The 19,964-nt window shown below is 56.5% G+C and overlaps 4 protein-coding genes across 9 annotated transcripts; 2 read left to right on the top strand and 2 right to left on the bottom strand.

The window, feature by feature from the left end:
* Positions 1-524: 524 nt before the first annotated feature.
* Positions 525-3,621, bottom strand: SLC25A11 (solute carrier family 25 member 11). Its single transcript, XM_008534870.2, has 8 exons — positions 3,223-3,621; positions 2,454-2,606; positions 2,159-2,365; positions 1,892-1,982; positions 1,720-1,810; positions 1,534-1,633; positions 1,401-1,452; positions 525-1,270 (listed from the first exon to the last, which is right to left on the bottom strand). Exons 1-8 carry the CDS (start codon positions 3,315-3,317, stop codon positions 1,115-1,117), a joined length of 945 nt encoding a protein of 314 aa, XP_008533092.1. The 5' UTR covers positions 3,318-3,621; the 3' UTR covers positions 525-1,114.
* Positions 3,484-8,574, top strand: RNF167 (ring finger protein 167). 4 transcript variants are annotated; one of them, XM_008534867.2, is made up of 10 exons: positions 3,484-3,649; positions 3,916-4,416; positions 4,500-4,580; positions 5,874-5,999; positions 6,110-6,197; positions 6,386-6,476; positions 6,695-6,800; positions 6,942-7,035; positions 7,907-7,987; positions 8,066-8,574. In XM_008534867.2, exons 2-10 carry the CDS (start codon positions 4,333-4,335, stop codon positions 8,371-8,373), a joined length of 1,059 nt encoding a protein of 352 aa, XP_008533089.2. In that variant the 5' UTR covers positions 3,484-3,649; positions 3,916-4,332; the 3' UTR covers positions 8,374-8,574. The 4 variants fall into 4 exon arrangements, with proteins under 4 accessions (XP_008533089.2, XP_070419316.1, XP_008533088.2 ...); XM_008534866.2 differs by having other exon boundaries at positions 3,644-3,779; XM_070563215.1 differs by lacking the exon at positions 5,874-5,999 and having other exon boundaries at positions 3,509-3,649.
* Positions 8,575-9,025: 451 nt separating this feature from the next.
* PFN1 (profilin 1) lies at positions 9,026-13,109 on the bottom strand. The gene is made up of 3 exons (XM_008534865.2): positions 11,639-13,109; positions 10,001-10,193; positions 9,026-9,378 (listed from the first exon to the last, which is right to left on the bottom strand). The coding sequence occupies exons 1-3, from the start codon at positions 11,768-11,770 to the stop codon at positions 9,281-9,283; spliced, it is 423 nt and encodes a 140-aa protein (XP_008533087.2). The 5' UTR covers positions 11,771-13,109; the 3' UTR covers positions 9,026-9,280.
* A 2-nt stretch (positions 13,110-13,111) lies between these two features.
* On the top strand, positions 13,112-19,630 carry ENO3 (enolase 3). Of its 3 annotated transcripts, none has more exons than XM_070563213.1 (12): positions 13,112-13,315; positions 15,331-15,417; positions 15,676-15,771; positions 15,921-15,979; positions 16,164-16,233; positions 16,631-16,764; positions 17,696-17,918; positions 18,024-18,221; positions 18,422-18,623; positions 19,057-19,165; positions 19,331-19,389; positions 19,474-19,630. In XM_070563213.1, the coding sequence occupies exons 2-12, from the start codon at positions 15,333-15,335 to the stop codon at positions 19,541-19,543; spliced, it is 1,305 nt and encodes a 434-aa protein (XP_070419314.1). In that variant the 5' UTR covers positions 13,112-13,315; positions 15,331-15,332; the 3' UTR covers positions 19,544-19,630. The 3 variants fall into 3 exon arrangements, with proteins under 3 accessions (XP_070419314.1, XP_008533085.1, XP_008533086.1); XM_008534863.2 differs by lacking the exon at positions 13,112-13,315 and adding an exon at positions 13,483-14,088; XM_008534864.2 differs by lacking the exon at positions 13,112-13,315 and adding an exon at positions 13,508-14,683.
* Positions 19,631-19,964: the final 334 nt, after the last annotated feature.

Genomic DNA, 19,964 nt, shown 5'->3' with positions numbered 1-19,964 from the left:
CGAGGCACCACCTCCTCTTCTATTGAGGAGGCCCTGCCAAGGGGGAAGCTCCCACCTGCTGCCTGCCTGTCCCCTGGCCTGGCTCAAGGCCTTCGGGCCTCCCGCTGCCCAGCCCTCCTTCCAGTTGACCTTCCCATGCCCTTTTATGCCCCAAGAGGCTGTTGGGCTCCTTGAGGGCAGGGCCTGGGAATCACACATCTCCTTCTAAAGAAACAGATACGGCAGAACTCCCCCCAGCCGGGGGCCCAGATCAAGTCTCTAATACCACCCTCGCTTTCCTCAAGCCTCCAGGCTTTGGGGTCCTGCCCCTGCATTCCCACAGGCCGGCTTCCCCTCAGAGCCTCGTGATTCCCTCCCTTCTCAGGCTGCAGAAGCAGTCACAACCCCACAGGCTTTTTCCTGGGAGAACGTGAGCCGACTCATGCATCTGTCTGTGGCAAGTGGCTGGGAAGAAGCCCCCAGGGCCTGAGTCTTGGTTTTCCTCACCCCCGTCAACTGCTGCAGCAAGACTCATTTACATAGCATTTGCGTAAAACCAGCGGGTGCTTGTCTTTAATAATTTTTCTTAAAAACTCCAGGTCCTGTTCTTCAGGGGCAGCTGCTTCTTTGTCCAGTCTCCTCTCCCACCTGCCCCCACAACTCTCCAGATTTGGGGTGGTGTCATCAATCCAATTTATTGATTACATCCTCAGTGAGGTGCAGGGAGGGCCATGTCCTCCCCCTGCAGACCCTTTGACCATCTTGACAGCTTCTGCTCTCTCCTGTCCCCTCGGCTCTGCCTCGGTTTCCCCACTGAGAAGGGGCGGATCTTTTGCTGTCCTATGTGTCCTGAAACTAACACCCAAGAGGAGGCCAGAAATCCTCAGGGAGTCTCCCAACTCCCCCCAAGGCACCGGCAGGGACAGAGAGGTCATGAGGATCAGGACAAGCAGGGCAAGCTGGAGCAGGGGTGGGACAGACCAGTCCTTTACCGCAGAGGGGGCACCACACTGTGGAGGGAAAATAAATAGAGGGGCCCAGGCAGCAGAGTCCAGGCCCCCCGGGGGTGCACTGACTGCAGGAGCAGCGGGCGAGTGGGAGCCCCAGCACACCGGCTCCAGGCCCCTCGCCCACCTCAGCCACTGAGGAAGAGACGCTTGTACGCTTTGTTCATCTGCTCCAAGAAGATGAAGGTGAGGACGGTGTGGGGGCCCAGGCGGGCATAGTACGGTGTAAAGCCCTTCCACAGGCTGAAGAAGCCCTCGTAGCGGACGACCTTCACCAGCACGTCCTGGACAGGCAGGCAGGGTGCTGAGGCTAGGACCTGGCCTCTGGCACCCTGTCCCTCCTATGCAGCTACCCTCACTGCCCTCCCAGGACATCCAATCCTCCAGCCCAAGCCCCCCGCCCTGCTTCCTCACCAGTCCATTCTTGTATTCTGGCTTCCCATCAATCATTCGCATGTTCTGGATCCTGAAGGAGAGGAGGGTAGGGGCATAAGAGACATAAAGGGGGCCCTCCTATCCATCTCCAGGCCCAGGCCCGCATACTCACCGGGTCTTGACAATGTCCACTGGCATGGAGGCAGCAGTGGTGACCAGGCCGCTGATCATGCTGGCACAGAAATGGCACAGGATGTTGTCAGAGAAGTAGCCTGGGGGAGGTGGAGCAGGGGATGGCAGTCAGCTCAGAGCTGGCCCAGGCCAAGCTGGGAGCTGAGGGCCCAGCTCTGGACCTCACCTGAGTCCAGTAAGAACTGCTTGGATTGGGAGTAGGAGGCAAGCTGAGCAGCATTGACAACAACAGCCCGAGCCATGGTAGGGATGCAGCCCTGGGGTGGGAGAGCGGGAAAAAATCAGAGATGGCCGAGACCCGACCCCACATCCCCCAAGTCTCCAGCCCTTTTACTCACCCTCCATAGTGTGAGAACCCCCTCCTCCCGGACAATTCGAATCAGGGCATTAAACACATTTTTGTAGCCACGGCGCTGGTCAGCTGGAAGCCTGGTGGGAAGGCAGGGAGAGGCCAAGCTCAGGATAGACCACCCTGTCCCGCAGGAGCAAAGAAAGGGAGGCCAGAACAAGTGAATGCTCTGCTCTGGATCTAGGATAAGAAATCAATCCTTTCATTCTAGATTCCAGGGAATGGGGCTGGGGGCAGGTTCAGACCTGGAACTCACCGGCCATCGGCAGTCATGCGAATAAGAGCCACCTCAGCTGGTGTTCCCACAAAGGCACCAGTTGCACCTGCAGTCATGCCAATCACAGCCTTCAGCAGAAAGCCTGGGGGTGTACCATCAGCCCCAGTCAGGCGCTCAAACAGCACGGTATAGATGCCAAGGCGAGTAGTGGTGTAGGTAGCCTGGCGCAGCAGGCCAGCTGACAGCCTGGGGAGTGAAGGGGTCAGTGCATCAGGCCAAGGTCTGGAGCTGCCAACCACACCCTATCCCTCATTTCATGGTATGCCCCCAATACCCAGTGTAAATGCCCCTCAGTCCTTCTGCCCTCAGGATGCTGGTGAGGGCATGGAAGCTGGTTTTGTATTCTCGTGTCTTGGCTCCTTCCCCACTCAGCTGCATCCGATTCTTCACCAGGTCCAGGGGTTGCACAAAAACTGTAGCTCCCATCCTGGAGGAAGACAGGGGTGGAGTCAAGGGCCAGGTGTCCCAGATCTACCAATGCCCAATGGAGCCTGGCAACAAGGGGTCACAAAGGGCAGGGCCTGCCATGCGATTGTCTAAGTGCTCAGGAGGCTGACGGGCATGTATATGAGTCTCTGTGTGTACCAAGAGCAATGGGTCTGAAAAGTCCAGGAGTCCAGGAGAGGCCAGGCAATCATCAAAGTGCTCCATGCAGCTCCAAGGAGGTCAAGCAGTGACCTGGGACCACATGCAGTCTGACCCAGGAAAGAGAGGTGGGCACTCATGACCTGAGCCTCCACATAGACCAGGAGAAGCCCCACGCAATGACCTGAAACCCCATACAGCCCGGCAGAGCCAAGCAATGGTTTGGGAAACTCAGGTAGCCTGACAGGGACTATGCAATAACCCTGCATGCAGCCCAGTAGCGGCCCTGCAATGGGTGAAAAGATCCTGGCAGGGCATCAAGGACCTTGCAATACTCTGGGGACTGCGCCGACCCCATGCCGGCTCAGTTCACTGCAACAGACCCAAGGATGAACAGGGCCCAGTTCCTCGCACCCGTCCCATCATCCTCCTTTCCCATCCCTGGGGCCTGAGCTTACCCGGCCAGGCCCCCAAACAGGAACTTGACGGACTTAGGGGAGGTGCGGGCCTTCGCGTCCATCCCGCCAGCCCCGGGACTCGCCGTCGCCGCCATCGCCACTCAATGGCCCCCGGCTCCGAGTCCCGTGCGCGCGCGGCCACGCTCGCGCCCAAGGTGACACCGCGCGCGCAACAGGGGGAGGGCGCGCGCGCGCGCACGCCCCTCAAGCTCTCACGATCAGCATAAGCTGGAAGCTGGCGCAGGCGCAGGCGAGCAGCGCAAAGGCGGCCGGGAATAAGGCGGAGCTAAAGGAGGGGCTTCAAGGATGGGTACGGGAAGGGGTGTGGCTGATTTAGAAAGCCAGAGCGGCGACGCAGTTTTCACCGAATTGGAATCGCGGGAAAATAGAGAGGAGCTTATTTGAAGATCTCGCGAGATCGAGTGAGGTAGGCGAGCCAGAGTCAGGAGATCTCTCGCGATAGACGCAGGAAGCTTTCAGCTGGTGGGAGGGAAGTCTGGTCAGGACTCTCGCGAGACCTGAAGGTACCGCAGCGGCGGCGGCCAGAGGGAGGACAGGTTCGTAAACTGGGCAGCTCCAGGATCCCGGGCACTAAGCGGGAAACGACTAGGTCGTCTTCTGGGGCTTCAGTGCTCCTTCCATCTTCACACGCACTGCCTCCACCTCTAACCTTTCTTTTAACCGGCCTTTTAGGACCGGAAGTCCTTCATCTCGAGCGTCCAATGCTGGAAGCGGCCTGACTTTCTTTACCGGAAACCCTTTTCCAGGGGATAGGAAGACGGCCCACCTGGCCGGAAGTCCCACCTCCTGGAGCTCCCCCACCCTTCCAGAAGTTTTTCTATCACCTGTGTTTGCCTCTGTCCGCTTTCCCCATTTTTATCCCTATTCCAGAAAAGGATATATTTAGTCTCCCTCCCAGCGCCACTAAACGGGTTGGATATATCACTCCCCGAGTCAGGGTTCCTTCCCCGCGCCCCCATGTAGCTGGGAAGTGGGACCTGGGGGTGGTTGGACCCCTGGGATCCTGAAGCGGGGCGGAGAGGAGGCGGAACTCCGCATCTGCTCCTGCTACCGAGACGCGGCCTCCTTAGCCTCTCCCCTCCCGCTGCCATGCACCCTGCGGCCTTCCAGCTTCCTGTGGTTGTGGCCACTGTGCTGTGGGGAGCAGCCCCCATCCGGGGGCTCATTCGAGCGGTGAGTCTGAGGGGCAGATGAGGGAAGGGCGCTCAAGAGAGAGGTGGCATGCTGAAGGGGACCATGGACTCTCTTGTCCGCAGACCTCGGACCACAATGCCAGCATGGACTTTGCAGACCTTCCAGCTCTTTTTGGGGCTGCATTGAGCCAGGAGGGACTTCAGGTGATTTTCTTACCTTTTTCCTGTTTCCCTAAATTCTCCATCCTTAGTAGGGGTTGAGGAACCTTGCCTTTTGGTAAAAGCTGGAAGTAGGAAAAGAGTCCACTTAGGAACTAAATGCACAAGCACATCCAGGGTAGAATCTAGAGGGAGAAGACAAAGTCTGCCCCTAGAACTCTAAGCCTTACAGGAAGAGGGCGCATGGACTATGATAAAAGTCAGGGCAAAGTGGTGCTTATCAGTAGAGTCTCTGGAGCTCCGTGGGTCATTGGTTCTATGACCTTTGACAAGTTTATTCTCTCTCTGAGCCTTAGTTTGTTTTCCTGTAAAATAGGATAATAGAAATTATCTCAGGGTTATTATGGGGATTAAATTAGATAAATAGTTTTATAGTACTTCATCACAAAGACTGCCACATAGTAAGAACTCAGTTGGGTCATAGATATCAGTATGCTTGTTTGTAAGAGGAGTATTTGGAAAATTAAAGGGAGGTGTTAAAGAACAACATTCAACCAAATTAATTTTAAAGATCTTACTGGCTGTACCCAGTGATTGATGAATCGGCCAGCATCCCGTCTGGTAGATAGCAAGGAGCTCCCAAGAACTGTACAAAGTAAAAGACTTTTATAGGCAGAAGGGGACCAGACAAGGAAGTTATACTAGCAAAAAGCTGATTGTGGCAAGACCAACTTTCTTTAGGAGACAGCAGGGGTCTGTCAGGCAGATTACCTCACTGATGCTGACCAGGTAATTCCAGATTGACTGGTTTAAGATTCCATTCCTGGGGGAGGCTGAAACTGTAATTAAGTTACTTACCAAGTCTTGATTCGGTAATGGTGGGGCTTAGCACGAGTTACTACATTTTGGGCCTGTTGTCTTTTTTTTTTAACAGAGGGGAGTATGTTCTGTATAAGTATGTACCAGAGAAGGGAATGTGAAACAGAACTTGAGAGAAAGTGACATGGATGAGTGGAGAATTGAATCACAATCAGTGGGAAACTGGAAGGCAGAAGAATTTGAATCAGCTTGGAGTAGGGGTATAGATTAGCTCATTTGGGACAGAGAGAGGGATATTGGGAGGGTCGGTAAAGGGAGGGTTGGATGTCATTGCATCTTCAGGAGGCTAAGAGTACAGGTAGACTTCTGGCTCAGGCCAGATGCTCAGGCCCCAGGAATGAGAAGGAAGTGAGGAATAGAAGACATGCAGCTTGTGAGAGCCAGTGTGCTTGGTGGGGCCCTGTGGGGAGCAGAACCTAGGGAGGTGAAATCCAGCTGTTGTTTGCTTTTCTTCTCCAGGGCTTCCTTGTGGAGGCTCACCCAGCCAATGCCTGCAGCCCCATTGCCCCACCACCCCCAGCCCCGGTCAACGGGTCAGTCTTTATTGCACTGCTTCGAAGATTCGACTGCAACTTTGACCTCAAGGTTGCTGAATGTGGAGTGGGAGCTGGGAAGCTGAGGGTAAAAAAAAAGCACCAGGAATGAAGGGAGGTAAGGCCCATGATGGCTCCTTATCTCCTGCCTTGTCTCCCTAGGTCCTAAATGCTCAGAAGGCTGGGTATGGTGCAGCTGTGGTACACAATGTGAATTCCAATGAACTTCTGAACATGGTGTGGAATAGTGGTAAGGCTGGGGTATTTGGACAGCTGGGTTTTCAGTAGTGCTCAGACTGAGAGATGGTGAAAGGGCTGAAAGTGTAGGGAAAAGAAGTCAGTCCTTTGGGTGGAATGGGGCAAAAGAGCCAAATGCTAGGGTTACTAAAGGATTTGAGTGGAAGGTTGGGTCCCAGTGTAATGCCCTGATCCTTGCAGAGGAAATCCAGCAGCAGATCTGGATCCCATCTGTGTTTATTGGGGAGAGGAGCTCCGAGTACCTGCGTGCCCTCTTTGTCTATGAGAAGGGGTAGGACATGTCCCTCCTTCCCCCTTTTCCTTCAGCACTTCAATGCTAACCTGGAGCCCAAGCCTCAGTGCCCCCACCATTCAGCCTCAGCCCTTCCTACTTACTCTGCCTCTTGACTTTCTTCCCACCCCCTTTCCCATCCACGGGCCTTGTCCAGAGCCAGGTACTTTGTTCCTCTGCCTTTCCTGCCCTTCTGATACTGGTCTTCCTATTCCCAGGGCTCGGGTGCTTCTGGTCCCAGACAATAGCTTCCCCTTGGGCTATTACCTCATCCCTTTCACAGGGATTGTGGGACTGCTGGTTTTGGCCATGGGAGCAGTGATGGTGAGTAGCTCAGGGAGTATGATGGGAAGAGCCAAGGCCTTTAAAGCCAGGCTGGATCTGAAGTTGGGAGGTGGAATGGTTTCTACTGGATTGTCCAGTTCTGTTCCCTAAGCCTGGTCCATCCACTCCCACTCTCCCCAGATAGTTCGTTGTATCCAGCACCGGAAACGGCTCCAGCGGAATCGACTGACCAAAGAGCAGCTGAAACAGATTCCTACACATGACTATCAAAAGGGTGAGGGGGAAAGGGGAGAGGAGAGCCTTTCCCACAGCTTACCTCGTTTTGAAGGAATTTGAGCCCAGGAGATAAGGGGCAAAGAAAGATGGCAGGGAGAAGGTATCAGCCTGAGATGCCATTTTTCTTCCTCCTTCCCATACATACAGTGAGGACAGGATAGGAGTAGAGCAGGAGATGGAAGGCAAAAATGACTAAGTGGAATAGTTGGGGGAAATGATGGAGGCCCAAACTTGTTTATAAGGGAGAAGGTGGGGGACTGGCCCAATGGCATAGTGGTTAAGTTCACGTGCTCCGCTTCAGTGGCCCGGGGTTCACAGGTTTGGATCCTGGGTGCTGACCTAGCACCACTCGTCAAGCCATGCTGTCCGGTATCCCACATAAAATAGAGGAAGATGGGCACAGATGTTAGCTCAGGGCCAATCTTCCTCACAAAAGAAATAAAATAAGGGAGAAAGTGGAGAGAGAAGAAAAATGGAAGGAATGGGGAGGATTGAGTCTGAGAAGGAAGAAACAGGTAAGGAGGGGCTGGGTCTTCAGGCCCTGGAGCCTCCAGTGCCCATATAAGGCTGTAACAGAAGCCCTGCCCCCCCATTTCCGCTCCTCCCACTCCCTGTCTCTCCACCCTTACACCTCCCTCCAAAAAACCCACTTCCCGTCTTACCTCTGCTGCTCTTTGCTTGTCCATTCTAACTCCAAATTCCTCATGTTCTACCCTGGCCTTACCCTGCCCGTCTTAGCACTTCCAGTGGTTCTGTAAAACCAGGGAAACTAACTTTTGCAGGGTTTAGCTCCACCAGAGGCCTCCCAGAGTGAGTTCTTGTGGGCTCTGTCCAGGATGGCTCAGTAAAAGGACTCCTTTCGTCCTTAGGAGACCAGTATGATGTCTGTGCCATCTGCCTGGATGAATATGAGGATGGAGACAAGCTGAGGGTGCTCCCCTGTGCTCATGGTGAGGCCCTCACTTCCTGTGTCCAGGTCCCTGTTCCACCAGCAGGCACCAGGTGCTTCACCTCATTCTCTTCTGCAGCCTATCACAGCCGCTGTGTGGACCCCTGGCTCACTCAGACCCGGAAGACCTGCCCCATCTGCAAGCAGCCCGTTCATCGGGGTCCTGGGGACGAGGAGGAAGAAGAAACTCAGGAGCAAGAGGGTGATGAGGCAGGGGAGCCAAGGGACCACCCTGCCTCGGAACGCACCCCACTTCTGGGCTCCAGTCCCACACTTCCCCCCTCCTTTGGCTCCCTAGCCCCAGCCCCCCATGTTTTTCCTGGGTCTTCCGCGGATCCTCCAGCCTCTCCTTCCTCCTCTTCCTCTTCAGTTGCCATCCTGGTCTAATGCTCCCCTCACCCCTCCACTTCTGCTGACCTGTTTGCACAGCTCCTCCTCCTCCTCCTCCCAGTCTTCTATGTTGAGAGATAGGGGACATTTCCGCCCCAGGTTTCTCCCTTACCGAACCCCATCCTTTTGAGGGGGTTGAGAGTGCAAAGGGACTGGGTCTTCACTTACTGAGTTAATAAAATTGTTTTTGTGGACTAAGGCAGGGTGAGATCCTTCTCACACAAGTGAACTTATTATCCTTTTGGTGAATTGCCCCTTTTTTGCCATAAAGGGGCAGGGGAGTGCTAGCAGACTAACCTGTAGTCATGGGGACAACCCCAGCAGGCATTTGTTGTGACTCAAAGAGGGGGAGCCCCACCCACACATGAGGATGACTCAACTGGCCCTGCCTTTCCCGCAGGCCTGGACCCATTCTCTGTCTGGATGGCTCTATTCCATTATCCACCAATTCCTCTAGGACACTGCCGACCTAGGGCTGGAAATGCCCCCGTGGAAGGGCTGGGCCAGCTGGCTAGGTAGGCCTGAAGCAGGTGCTTAGTCCTGGAAGTAGTGCCTCAACACTCTTGCTCCTAACCCCAAGCCAGGATAAAGGAGGCAGGTATAGAGAGTGTCCTCCATCCTGACACCCAGGCTAAAACCACACAGCACCTTGTTAGTAGAATCTTTTTTATTCAGAAAAAAAACCCAAAAAACAAAAAAGTTTTCCAACCACACACAGGAGGGGTATGGGTAGGGGGAGGTGTCTGTCCATCCAGCCCCGGCCCCCAGCCCATGTGGTTTTGGCAGCAATAAGGGATGTGGGGTAATGGCCCCAAAAATAAAAATGGTGTATGTGTGTGTATGGGAAGGGAAGGAAAGGGGTGCAAAAGCAGTGGGGAGTGGTGGAGGGAAGGGACAGACGAGGTCAGTACTGGGAACGCCGCAGGTGGGAGGCCATTTCATAACATTTCTTGTTGATCATACCACCGTGGACACCTTCTTTGCCCATCAGCAGGACTAGCGCTAGAGGAAAGAGAAAGAAGGCTAGGACCCAGGTGTCACAATTCCACCCCCTGCCAGCTGTTCAGCAGCTGTCCAGCCCTGGGGGCTGTAACCCAACCTCATCTCTCCCAACCCCGCCCCCCCACACACAGGCAGGCTGTCAGTCACCCTGAAACAATAGGGCTTTTCAAAAGGGGAAAATCAAGCTTAAAGGCTGGAAAGGAACCCGCTAAAATTTAGGGGTCAAAGGCGTGTAGACTGTTGACTCGTGTTAAGGCTAGAAATGGCTGTAGAGGAGCCTGCCGCCTCCGAGTTTTAACAGAAGGCTCAAAAGATGAGAGCTAAGTGCGGACTTACGACCAACAGTCTACCTCCTCCAAGGAAACAGGGAGTTTCTCGTCCGAAAAGGCTCAAGGCAGGAAGGAACTTAAGAGGTAATACAGTTCAACTTCTTTATATTACAAGATGAGGAACTGAGACAGAACTGGAGGGACTATCCAGAGTCCCAGCATCCAGCAGGCTGGGAGCCAAAGCTGGTCTGGTCCCTTCATACTGAGGAGGAACCACACAGAAAAAGCAGCCAAAAAATTAACAGGAGGAGGTACACTAGGGACCTTGGAGCTAGTAAGATTCAGAAACTCACTCTTGGCAGTCATGGTGACAGTGATGTTGAAGGTGGGGGCTCCGCCGGTGCTCTTGGTACGAAGATCCATGGTAAATTCTCCATCCTGCAGCAGTGAGTCCCGGATCACAGAACATTTCTGGCCCCCAAGTGTCAGCCCATTCACGAAAAAACTTGACCGGTCTTTGCCAACCAGGACACCAACCTCAGCTGGCTGGAAGGGGAACCAAGTTAGTACACCCACCGAGTTACTATACTAAGGTTCCCATTATCTCCAAGGACCCACCTGCCTTCCACTTCCCAGAACTAGAGCCCCCCGGTGGGGAGAGGCATAGGTTATGTGCTTTGTACACAGGACTGTTAGAAGTCAGTGCACAAAAAGATTATGATCCTCAAACCTAGGGAATAGTAATAGGAAGGGACAACATGCTTCCTTTGGAGACTTAGACCTGGTTTAATAGGGAAAGCAAACCCAGGAAATAGAGGGCGAAAAGCCAGTGAGGATAGTGCAGTAACACGGAGTGGGGAGCCTTTGGATGCTCAGAACTCTCCTTCAGGAAAAGCAGAAGCGAAGAGGGGAAGGGAGGGGGCGGGCTAAGCAGGAGAAGCAGCTTTGCCCTTATTTGGTCAAAGGTTCTGCAGGAGTTGTTAGGGGCCCGGACGCCTGGGTCTCCAAGTAACCTAAGAGCTTAGGTCCAGGTTATCTATGCCCCACGATGAGGAATCAGATCCCTGGGGGCTTTCCGGGAAAGTCGGAAAACTTTTGAAGGGGGCCCGGGGCTAGACCCAGCAAGCCAGCTCTCGGGTCTAGATACCCTAGGGAACCTTTCTCCCCTCCCCCTTACACCCCAAATCCCCACATCCGGTCCCCTCCCGCCCGGAAATCCCCTTCCCCCCCTTTTGAACTTCCGCTCCCCCTCCCCACTTCCGGGCAGTGTGGACAGGGGAGGTGGTGATGGGGACAGCAGTAGTCATCCCCTATTCCTTCACTCATACTGTCCTAGAACTTCTCACAAAGTTCCCCTGCTGCAGGCCCCGCCGGATGGCGGGAAGGGAGGGCGAGGGGACTTCCGGGATTGTTCTCACAGGAATGTTGAGTCCAACATGCCGACTTCGGGGGGAGGGGGGGCGTGTGGCGGCCTCGCCCTCTCTAATGGAGTTGGGAGGGGCAGGGAGCCCAGAGGACGGGCATAGGACCCAGGCCACGCGACTGGGGCTCCCACCCGCATAAAGAGAAACAATGGTGGAGGGGGCGCGAGCGGGCGGCCGGAAGTAGAGCTGGGGGTCCACGGGTCCCCAAGTCCCCTCTCAATCACAATCCCTGGTTGAAATTGCAGCGCGTGCCCGCCTCGCCCTGGAGGAGGCGGAAGTGGGCCGCCGCACCGGGCGGCGCGCCCCTCCCCGCCCTGTGCCCCGGATGTAACGCCCCGTCGCAGAAAGCGGGGCGGCGGGCGGGACGGGCACCGCCGCCTGGGGCGTAGGACTTGGGGGGCAACAGAGGGACCCGTTCACGTGCAGCCGCCATTCATGCCGCTTCCTGGGCAAGGACCGGGTCACGGCCATCCGCTGCCCTCCCCAGACCGCGCCCGCCCCCACCCAAGTCCCTCCCTCAGCGTCCGAGCCCGGCCAGTGCCCCAGACCGCGCAGGCCTCGCAGTACCGTGATGTTGACGAAGGTTTTCCCGGGGACGGCGGCCCAGACGGAGGGCGAGTCCTTATAGCCCACGATGGCCGCGTCCTGACAGGTCCCGTCCGCCATGAGGTTGTCGATGTAGGCGTTCCACCCGGCCATGGCGCTGCTGCTGGGGCTGCTCTCGGCGCTGCTGCTGGGGCCGCGGGCTGGGCTCGGGCTGCCTCGGGCTGGCGGGCGGGGGGAGGCGGAGAGCTTGGGGCACGCGCTGCTGTCCGGACCGCGGCTCTGCTAGCTGTGCAGCAGCCCTCGCACCGCCACTTCCTGCTCCTCCCCCCCTCCTCTAGATTTTTATTTGCAAAGGGCGGTAGGGGCGGGGCCTGCTCCCCGCTCCCTCCCTCCCCCCTCTTGCCTGCCCAGATACCGAACTTTGCAAATGCAATTTTAAAAATCCCTCCCCCTATTGCAAAATTTGCAGAGTTCGAGTGAAAGCAATGTCAAAGGCTGGGGGGGGGGGGGGGGGGGCAGGGAAAGGTTAGGGTTAGGGCTCGCTCCAGTTCTCATTGAATATAAACTAGTCTTTGGGATAGGGGAAGGGAGTGAGCCGGAGGGAGGAAAGAAAGTGAAAGGAGGAAGAATTAGCAAGCTGCAAATTTAGCAAATTAAAGAGGGTTTGGGGAACTCAGGGTTAAACGGAACGACTCCCCCTTCCCCCACCTCCGCCGAAGGGAAGGAACGGCGGGTGGCGGCGGCGCGTGCGCCCGCGCGTGCGCCGGGGCCGGGTGGGAAGGCGCGTGGGGCGGTTGGGGCCGGCGGCCGGCTTCGCGGGTGCGCGCCGGACGCCTCTGGCCGGACCGATTTGGACCCGCATGCCAAGGAAGGCGGGCCGGGGACGTGTCTCCCGCCGGGCGGAAGGGGCGGGGGCGAGGCGCGCGCGTTACCGCTTCTCCACTCTTGATTTTATTTATTCAAGAAACAAGGGAGCTAGGGGAATTTGACAAAATAGCCTAGCCGTTTACAGAGTTGAAGGCATCCACTGGGGACACTTGTGTCCCCAGCATCTCCCTGGGTGGCACAAGTTGGACTCACTAGAGCCCACTCCCATTCCAGGGGATTATCCCTTGCTGGATCAGTTCCAGCCCCGAGCCCCACAGCGACGTCCCAGCCCCGCCCGTCCCCTGGCCAGCAGTTTGGGTCACTGGCCGTGCCCCTTGGCCCGTCTCTGCAGAGGTCACTGGGCGCGGGCGCCCACGAGGCGAGACGGACGGGACTATTTTTCAAGGCGGAAGAATACTAAGAAGTTTCAAGATTTGCAACTTTTTCAAGAAGGGGAAAGTCCCTTCTACTTTGGACCAGTTGGGGTTTTTTTTCTTCTTCTTTTTCAGTAAAACTTATGCTAAGAACTTGCGTGCGATTAGTTCTCTCGCCTACAACTGGGAAGGGGGTGGGGCAGGACCTCGCGGCGGGCTTAGGTGAATTGGTCTCCCCTGGCCAGCCTGGCCGCCGAGGGGCTGGGCCGCTTCCGGTCCCTCGGGGGAGGGGCGCCTCCGGGGCTGGCAGGGGCGTCGTTTCTGTCTTCCTCCCGAGTCCGGCGTGGTTCCCTGCGGCCACTCCGAGCCCTTTGGGCATCCGATGCCCCCCGAGCCCGTGTTCCTCGACAGCCGGCGTGGCTGAGTCACTGGCCCGCTAGGGCAGGGCCACACTCAGGCACGTGGCAGCGCTCCCCGCCCGCCATCTCCTGACCTCTCACCTGCCGCACCCCCTACTCCCGGGTGGAAAAATCCCGGGAGGGAGCGGCCAGAGATAAGGGGGGAGGGGCGAGATGGGACATGGGGGGAGGGATCCTGGGGTGGGGGCTGACAGGCAGACTCTGCGGGGCCGGGAGGGGCACTAGGGAGAGGGCCGCGGGGGTGAGTCACCGGGCGCGGGCCGCTCCGGCGCCGGCGGGAGGGACCTCCGAGTCGGGGGCGAGGAGCCGAGGCGCCCTGTGACCCTCGCCGGCTGTCCGGCCGGCCCGAGCCTCGGCGTGCCTCCCTCTCCCGGCCGGGGCTGCTGCAGAACTCGGGGCAGCCCCACACTCCCCCCAGGCCCGCCCAGGCGGACACGGTTACCGAAAGCAGAGACCCACCTCCCTGCAATGCTCCGAGCGGACCGCCGGACTGGCCCCGGGCGTTCGGACGCTCACAAAGGGCCACTCCCCTCCTCCCGTCCATTCATTTTTTTCACTCCTGATTCAGCATCATTCATTGATGGGCTAGGACCGCGCCCTGAAGTGCCCGCAGTCGTTAGGGAAAGGGGCTCCTGACTGACAGTCTCCACGCACGGCGATAAGTGCTGTCCTAGCGCTATCAGCAGGGAGCCGCGCCAACTTTGAGGGCCCGTCTAAATTTGGCTCCCTGCTCCCTTCTCCACCCTCTTGCTGGCCTAGAGAGGGTAGGATGGGGTGGAGCCGAGAGAGGCCGCTATGAGGACCCTGAGAGGTGAGACCCTCTCGCCTTCGGAGTCGGGGGTTCAATTTTAGACCTCAGAGCTTGCCCAGAACCCCCAGCCGCCTCCCCTACTCAGGGCAGAGGCAGCTCTGCGCCCGCCAAGTGAGCTGAGCATGTGTGGATGTCAATCCTGCAGCCCCTCTTCCAGGCCCCCTCCCCAGTCCTGCAGTGCTCAGGTTACCCGTGGCCTTTCCTAAAGGGCAGTCGTTCCTCTTTAACCTTTGCAAAAGGGGAATATAATCCTGGGGAGGGGAGAGACCCCCCTAGTCTGAAGTCCCTCCCCTGCTCCTCCCCAGAGGTAGAATTAAAAGTAGGGACTTTACTGGGAGACAGAGAGAAAGGATAGGAGTGATTGGCCTTTGGGAAGGGGGCAGGTGCCCAGGGCCAAAGGCTTCTTTAGGCTGTAGTGGGCACTTGGCTACCAGCCCAGTGTGGAGGGGGAGGATGGAGAGGGAGAGAGGCGGGGCTGGCTGGGGGACAGGGAGGCTCGGGGATAAATGCCCAGCCTGAGAGGGGGTGAACTGACTGTGTCCCAGCTGCCACCAAACTCGGAGCTCACCTCAAACCTCCAGTGAAGACAACCCAGGTCTGATGAATCTTTCATCCCCGGAGGATGGGCCTTGTAAAGGGCGCGGGTGGCGCTGGCTTGGAGCAATTGAGGGAAACGTCGGCTTTTTTTCCTCCTGACACTGGGAGTGCTTGAGAAAGACTGGAGGGGTTGGAGCAAGCAGGATGGGAGTACCCAAAGAGAGGGAAATGAGACTGAAGAGAGGCAGGCAGAGATGGCGACAGAAGAGTAGTCAGAGTTGGAGGCAGGGGAGGAATTTGGGGCCCCTCGAGGATTTGGAGAAGACTGAGGAGCAGGAAAATGAGAACCAGAATAACAGGAGAGGATTTGCGGGCTAGGAAGCCATGGAGAACAGATTGCTTTACCAGAGGGTGCGGGGAGAAGGCATAAGTGCAGCCCTGTGGGAGATGGGGGTTCAGGGAGTAGTGGAATCTGGGGAGTCAGAAAAGAGAGGCCCCTGGAGTCTTAGGATGGGAGGGTGGAATAGGAGCTGTTCTGAGTGGGGGAGGGGGCTCGCCTGCCTCTTTGGTCTGTGACCTTTTTGTGGGATATTTTTAGCTCCAGCACCTGCCTTCTTGGGGTGGGGAAGACTCTTAAAGGGCAAGGGATTTTGGGTTCCTTAAGGGATCAACTGTTCGCACTCACTCACGTCTCCTGTCCTGCAGCCATGGCCATGCAGAAAATCTTTGCCCGGGAAATCCTGGACTCCAGGGGCAACCCCACGGTGGAGGTGGACCTGCACACAGCCAAGGGTAACATAGGCCCGTTGAAATGGTTTGCCTTGGAAGACCCTCAACCCCATCAGGCCTTTGTCTCCCATCTCTGTGCCACAACCTCTCCTTTTTCTGGGATCCCCTTCCCCAGAGTTCTTCCCAGGCCTTCCTCTTCTAACCCGCCTCCCCAGCGAGAAGAAGCAGGAGTGTCTGCCTTCTGCCCTGGGCTCAGAGGATACTTCGGCCCTTAGTGGGTGGATGGGGCTCCCTGTGATCTTCCAATTCCTCCTGCCCCAGGCCGATTCCGAGCAGCTGTGCCCAGTGGAGCTTCCACAGGTATCTATGAAGCTCTGGAACTAAGAGACGGAGACAAATCCCGCTACCTGGGGAAAGGTGAGGAAAGACCGACGCTGGAGGGGCCTGTGTGGGGGGTAGGTTTGAGGACAGGGGCACACAACGTCTGCATGGGGTAGAGGACTGGCATCCACAGGAGGAGACCTGATTGAATCAGAGGTCTGAACCCCCACCTCTGGCCTTTCTAGGGGTCCTGAAGGCTGTGGAGCACATCAACAAGACTCTAGGCCCTGCTCTGCTGGAAAAGGCAAGTGGAGGAGCCTGCATCCCCCTCCCCCATGCCCCTGTCGCTTCATCCCAAGCAGCTCATGCCTGGGAGAGGCCAACTATTCCATCTCCCCAGACACCCGCGCTTCCCCTTCCTCTGGCACGTACCCCGGCTCCTAGGAAGCCTGACCTCTGCTCTCCCCTCCTCCAACCTGCCCTTCCAGAAACTAAGTGTTGTGGATCAAGAAAAAGTTGACAAATTTATGATTGAGCTGGATGGGACCGAGAATAAGTGTGAGTGAAGGGCTAGGGATAAGGGAAAGGGTGGGGTGTGGGAGGGGTCGGGAGAGACCACGGGCCGAGGTCTGGTTAGGATTATTTCTGTGTCCCATATTTTGGGGCACACCGTAGCTGGATGGACTTTTATTCATTCCACAGGCATTTCCTGATGCCTGCTCTCTGCCAGGCCTAGGCCGGTCTGTGGATGCAGACGTGAAGCCGACACATTCCCCTCGGGTGGGGGCTCCTGGGGCACATCGGGCTGCTGGGAGAGATCTATTAAGAAACTCTTAATGCCCTGTGGTTTGGAGTTCTGGATTCTTCCTGGGGTGACCAGAGGGAATGTTTGAGGAGATGACCCCAAACCCTAGGGGAACAGCTCTCATCCTTTCTTTGTGCTTGCTTCCCCCAGCCAAGTTTGGGGCCAATGCCATCCTGGGCGTATCCCTGGCTGTGTGTAAGGCTGGAGCAGCTGAGAAGGGAGTCCCGCTCTACCGACACATCGCAGATCTCGCTGGGAACCCGGACCTGGTCCTCCCAGTGCCTGTGAGTGCAGCTGCCCCTGCCAGATCCCACAGTGACAGAGTTGCCCCACCCAGCGAGGATTGCATAAGCAGCCCCTGGAAAGTCCACCTTCCAGACCCAGCTCCAAAGAAGTGGTTTCCTGAAATGGAACCTCTCCTGCTGCGGTCCTGCCCCTCCCTCTTTCCCACAGGCCAAACCTTCCCTTAAGCTTCTCTGCTTCTTTCCCTGATGTAACCAGGTCCCTCACATTCCAGGCCTAGGCTCAATGACTCCCACTTCTCATTCTGCCCTGTACCCCAACCCCCAGATCAGATTGAGAGCTCCTTCATGGCAAGCATCTTGGCATTTCTTTGTATTTTCTTTAATCTTTGTTAAACCAAATTCCCTCTTTATAGAAACCCTTTGAATTTAATCTCAATGATAATGTTATCATTTACTGTTGCTTATGAGGCAGATTGTATGAAAACATGAGCTCTGGAGACAGGCTGCCAGGTTCCAGTCCTGGTTTTACTAGTTTCCTAGTTGTGTGATCTTAGGCAAGTTGATTTAACCTCTCTATGCCTCATTTTCCCCATCTATAAAATGGGGGAATAATAAGAGTGCCTACTTAATAGGGTTGTTTTGAGAATGAAATGAGCTAATAGAATATGTAAAGTGCTTAGCACAGTGCCTGGCCTGTGGTAAGTGCTGTAACAGTGTTAACTGTTACACACCAGGCACATGCTAAGAACTTTCCATTCAGTTTCTCTAGTTTTCAGCATAAGATCCTGCAGATAAGCTGGTGGTATCCCCATTTTATAGAAATGAGGAAAGAGGCTCTGAGGAGTAGAGTTACTCATCCGAGATCACTCAGCTGTTAGTAGGAAGCCAGGATTCCACTTCCACAAATCCCCCTAACCCTTCCTGATCCCTCACCCCCTGGCCCGGGTCTGAATGCCCTCTCCCCGCTCAGGCCTTCAATGTGATCAATGGGGGCTCCCATGCTGGAAACAAGCTGGCCATGCAGGAGTTCATGATTCTGCCCGTGGGAGCCAGCTCCTTCAAGGAAGCCATGCGCATTGGTGCTGAGGTCTACCACCACCTCAAGGGGGTCATCAAGGCCAAGTATGGGAAGGACGCCACCAATGTGGGCGACGAGGGTGGCTTCGCACCCAACATCCTGGAGAACAATGAGGGTCAGTGTCAATGCTAGAAGGGGTAGAGCCCCTGGCTCCCACAGAGAAGGGGCTGCAGAGATAGGGTGCCATGGAGCCTCAGGTCCTCTCTTGCCTCTCTCTCAGCCCTGGAGCTGCTGAAGACGGCCATCCAAGCAGCTGGTTACCCAGACAAGGTGGTGATCGGCATGGATGTGGCAGCATCAGAGTTCTATCGCAACGGGAAGTACGATCTAGACTTCAAGTCACCTGATGACCCCGCACGGCACATCACTGGGGAGAAGCTGGGGGAGCTGTACAAGAACTTCATCAAGAACTATCCTGGTGAGACCCCAGGTGTTCCACTGCTGCTGCCCGAGTTCCTGGCGACTGCCCAACCCACTGACCTCAGTGCCTCCACTGCCACAAATTTGGTCCTTCCAATCCTTAGCCCCATCAAAATCCCACCCAAACTCTTCTGACCTGTCACCCCTCCATGGGGCCCTTCTAACCTTTCACCCAACTCTGCCCCCATCTCCCACCAGTGGTCTCCATCGAGGACCCCTTTGACCAGGATGACTGGGCCACCTGGACCTCGTTCCTCTCGGGGGTCAACATCCAGATCGTGGGGGATGACCTCACAGTTACCAACCCCAAGAGGATTGCCCAGGCCGTTCAGAAGAAGGCCTGCAACTGCCTGTTGCTGAAGGTCAACCAGATTGGCTCGGTGACCGAATCCATCCAGGCGTGAGTGCCTCCTGGCCTGGGGTGCACCATGGCTTCCATCTGTCCAAGCTCTGCCCACTCCAGCTACAGCCTTGCCCACTAACTCCAAGGCTGACTTTCCTCTGGCTCCTGACCCATTCCCTCCCTCCTAACTTCAAGGCTTTGTCTAACCCTTGGCCTGACCCCAAGAGCTTTGCTACTGTGACCCTGCCATGCCCCATCCCCACCCCATGCCATTCCTCTCTCCCAGATTCCACCCTTCTTCCCACCAGCATCTCAGGAGTCCAAATTCAAGATCAAGAATCTACCCCTTCTCTCCTCCTTCCCGAAGAACTTAGTCATTACCCTCCCCGCAAAGTGCCCACTCCTCAAAACAAGGGGAGAGCGCCACCAGCCCTTGGCTTTCCCCCTGAGGAGGTCCCATTAGGCCTTATCAAATGTCCTCTCTACCTAGCTGCAAACTGGCCCAGTCTAATGGCTGGGGGGTGATGGTGAGCCACCGCTCTGGGGAGACTGAGGATACGTTCATCGCCGACCTCGTGGTGGGGCTCTGCACCGGACAGGTACTCATGGCTCCCCTCTGCCAAGCACCTGGCCAAGTTTTCTTGGGGTCCCTGGCCTCCTGCCCCTGAGTTGAATGCCACCACAGGCTGCTCCCTCAGGGCCAGGCCCAGCCCCAGTCTCTCTCCAGCCTGCTGCAAACCTCCGAATCCCTCTTCCCTCCTCAGATCAAGACTGGTGCCCCCTGCCGCTCAGAGCGTCTGGCCAAATACAACCAGCTCATGAGGTACAGTGGTGCAGCGTGCCTGGCGGGGGCAGCCGACGGCTGTTGGGTTGGAAGGGCACAGCTCTGACTTTATCTGCCTTCCAGGATCGAGGAGGCTCTCGGGGACAAAGCTGTCTTTGCTGGACGCAAGTTCCGTAACCCAAAGGCCAAGTGAGAAGCCGGAGGCCCCAGGACCCCACAGGACAGATCTAGGCCTTCAAGCCCTTCTTCCTGAAATAAACAGTGGTGTCAACCAAGACAATGGCATGCTCTTTTGTGGGAGGGAGGAGATGCTGGTCTCTGGACTGGGTAAGACAGGAGGTGGAGAGGTGGGGGCAGGAAGGGGAGAACAGACGTGGGACTTGCTGGGATGAGGAGGCAGTGAGGGACTGGTCAGAGGAAGTTGGACTGGATCTAGAACGACAAAGTTCACATTTTGGAAGGAGGCTGGGGGAGCAGGTGTCATGTGTGAAATGAAGCTGAAGAGGCACTGATGGAACATGGAACCAGCCCCAGAAGGGCAGCAGGGTGGGGGACCAAGGGTCTGACATCACCGTGAGGGGGCAGCTGGATCAGGTCTGCCGCTAAGTTGAAGT

Source organism: Equus przewalskii, chromosome 10 (genome assembly GCF_037783145.1).
Source record: "Equus przewalskii isolate Varuska chromosome 10, EquPr2, whole genome shotgun sequence".
Classification (NCBI taxonomy): Eukaryota; Metazoa; Chordata; class Mammalia; order Perissodactyla; family Equidae; genus Equus; species Equus przewalskii.
Note: the sequence above shows the minus strand (reverse complement) of the source record. Positions and strands in the feature narration are given on the sequence as shown.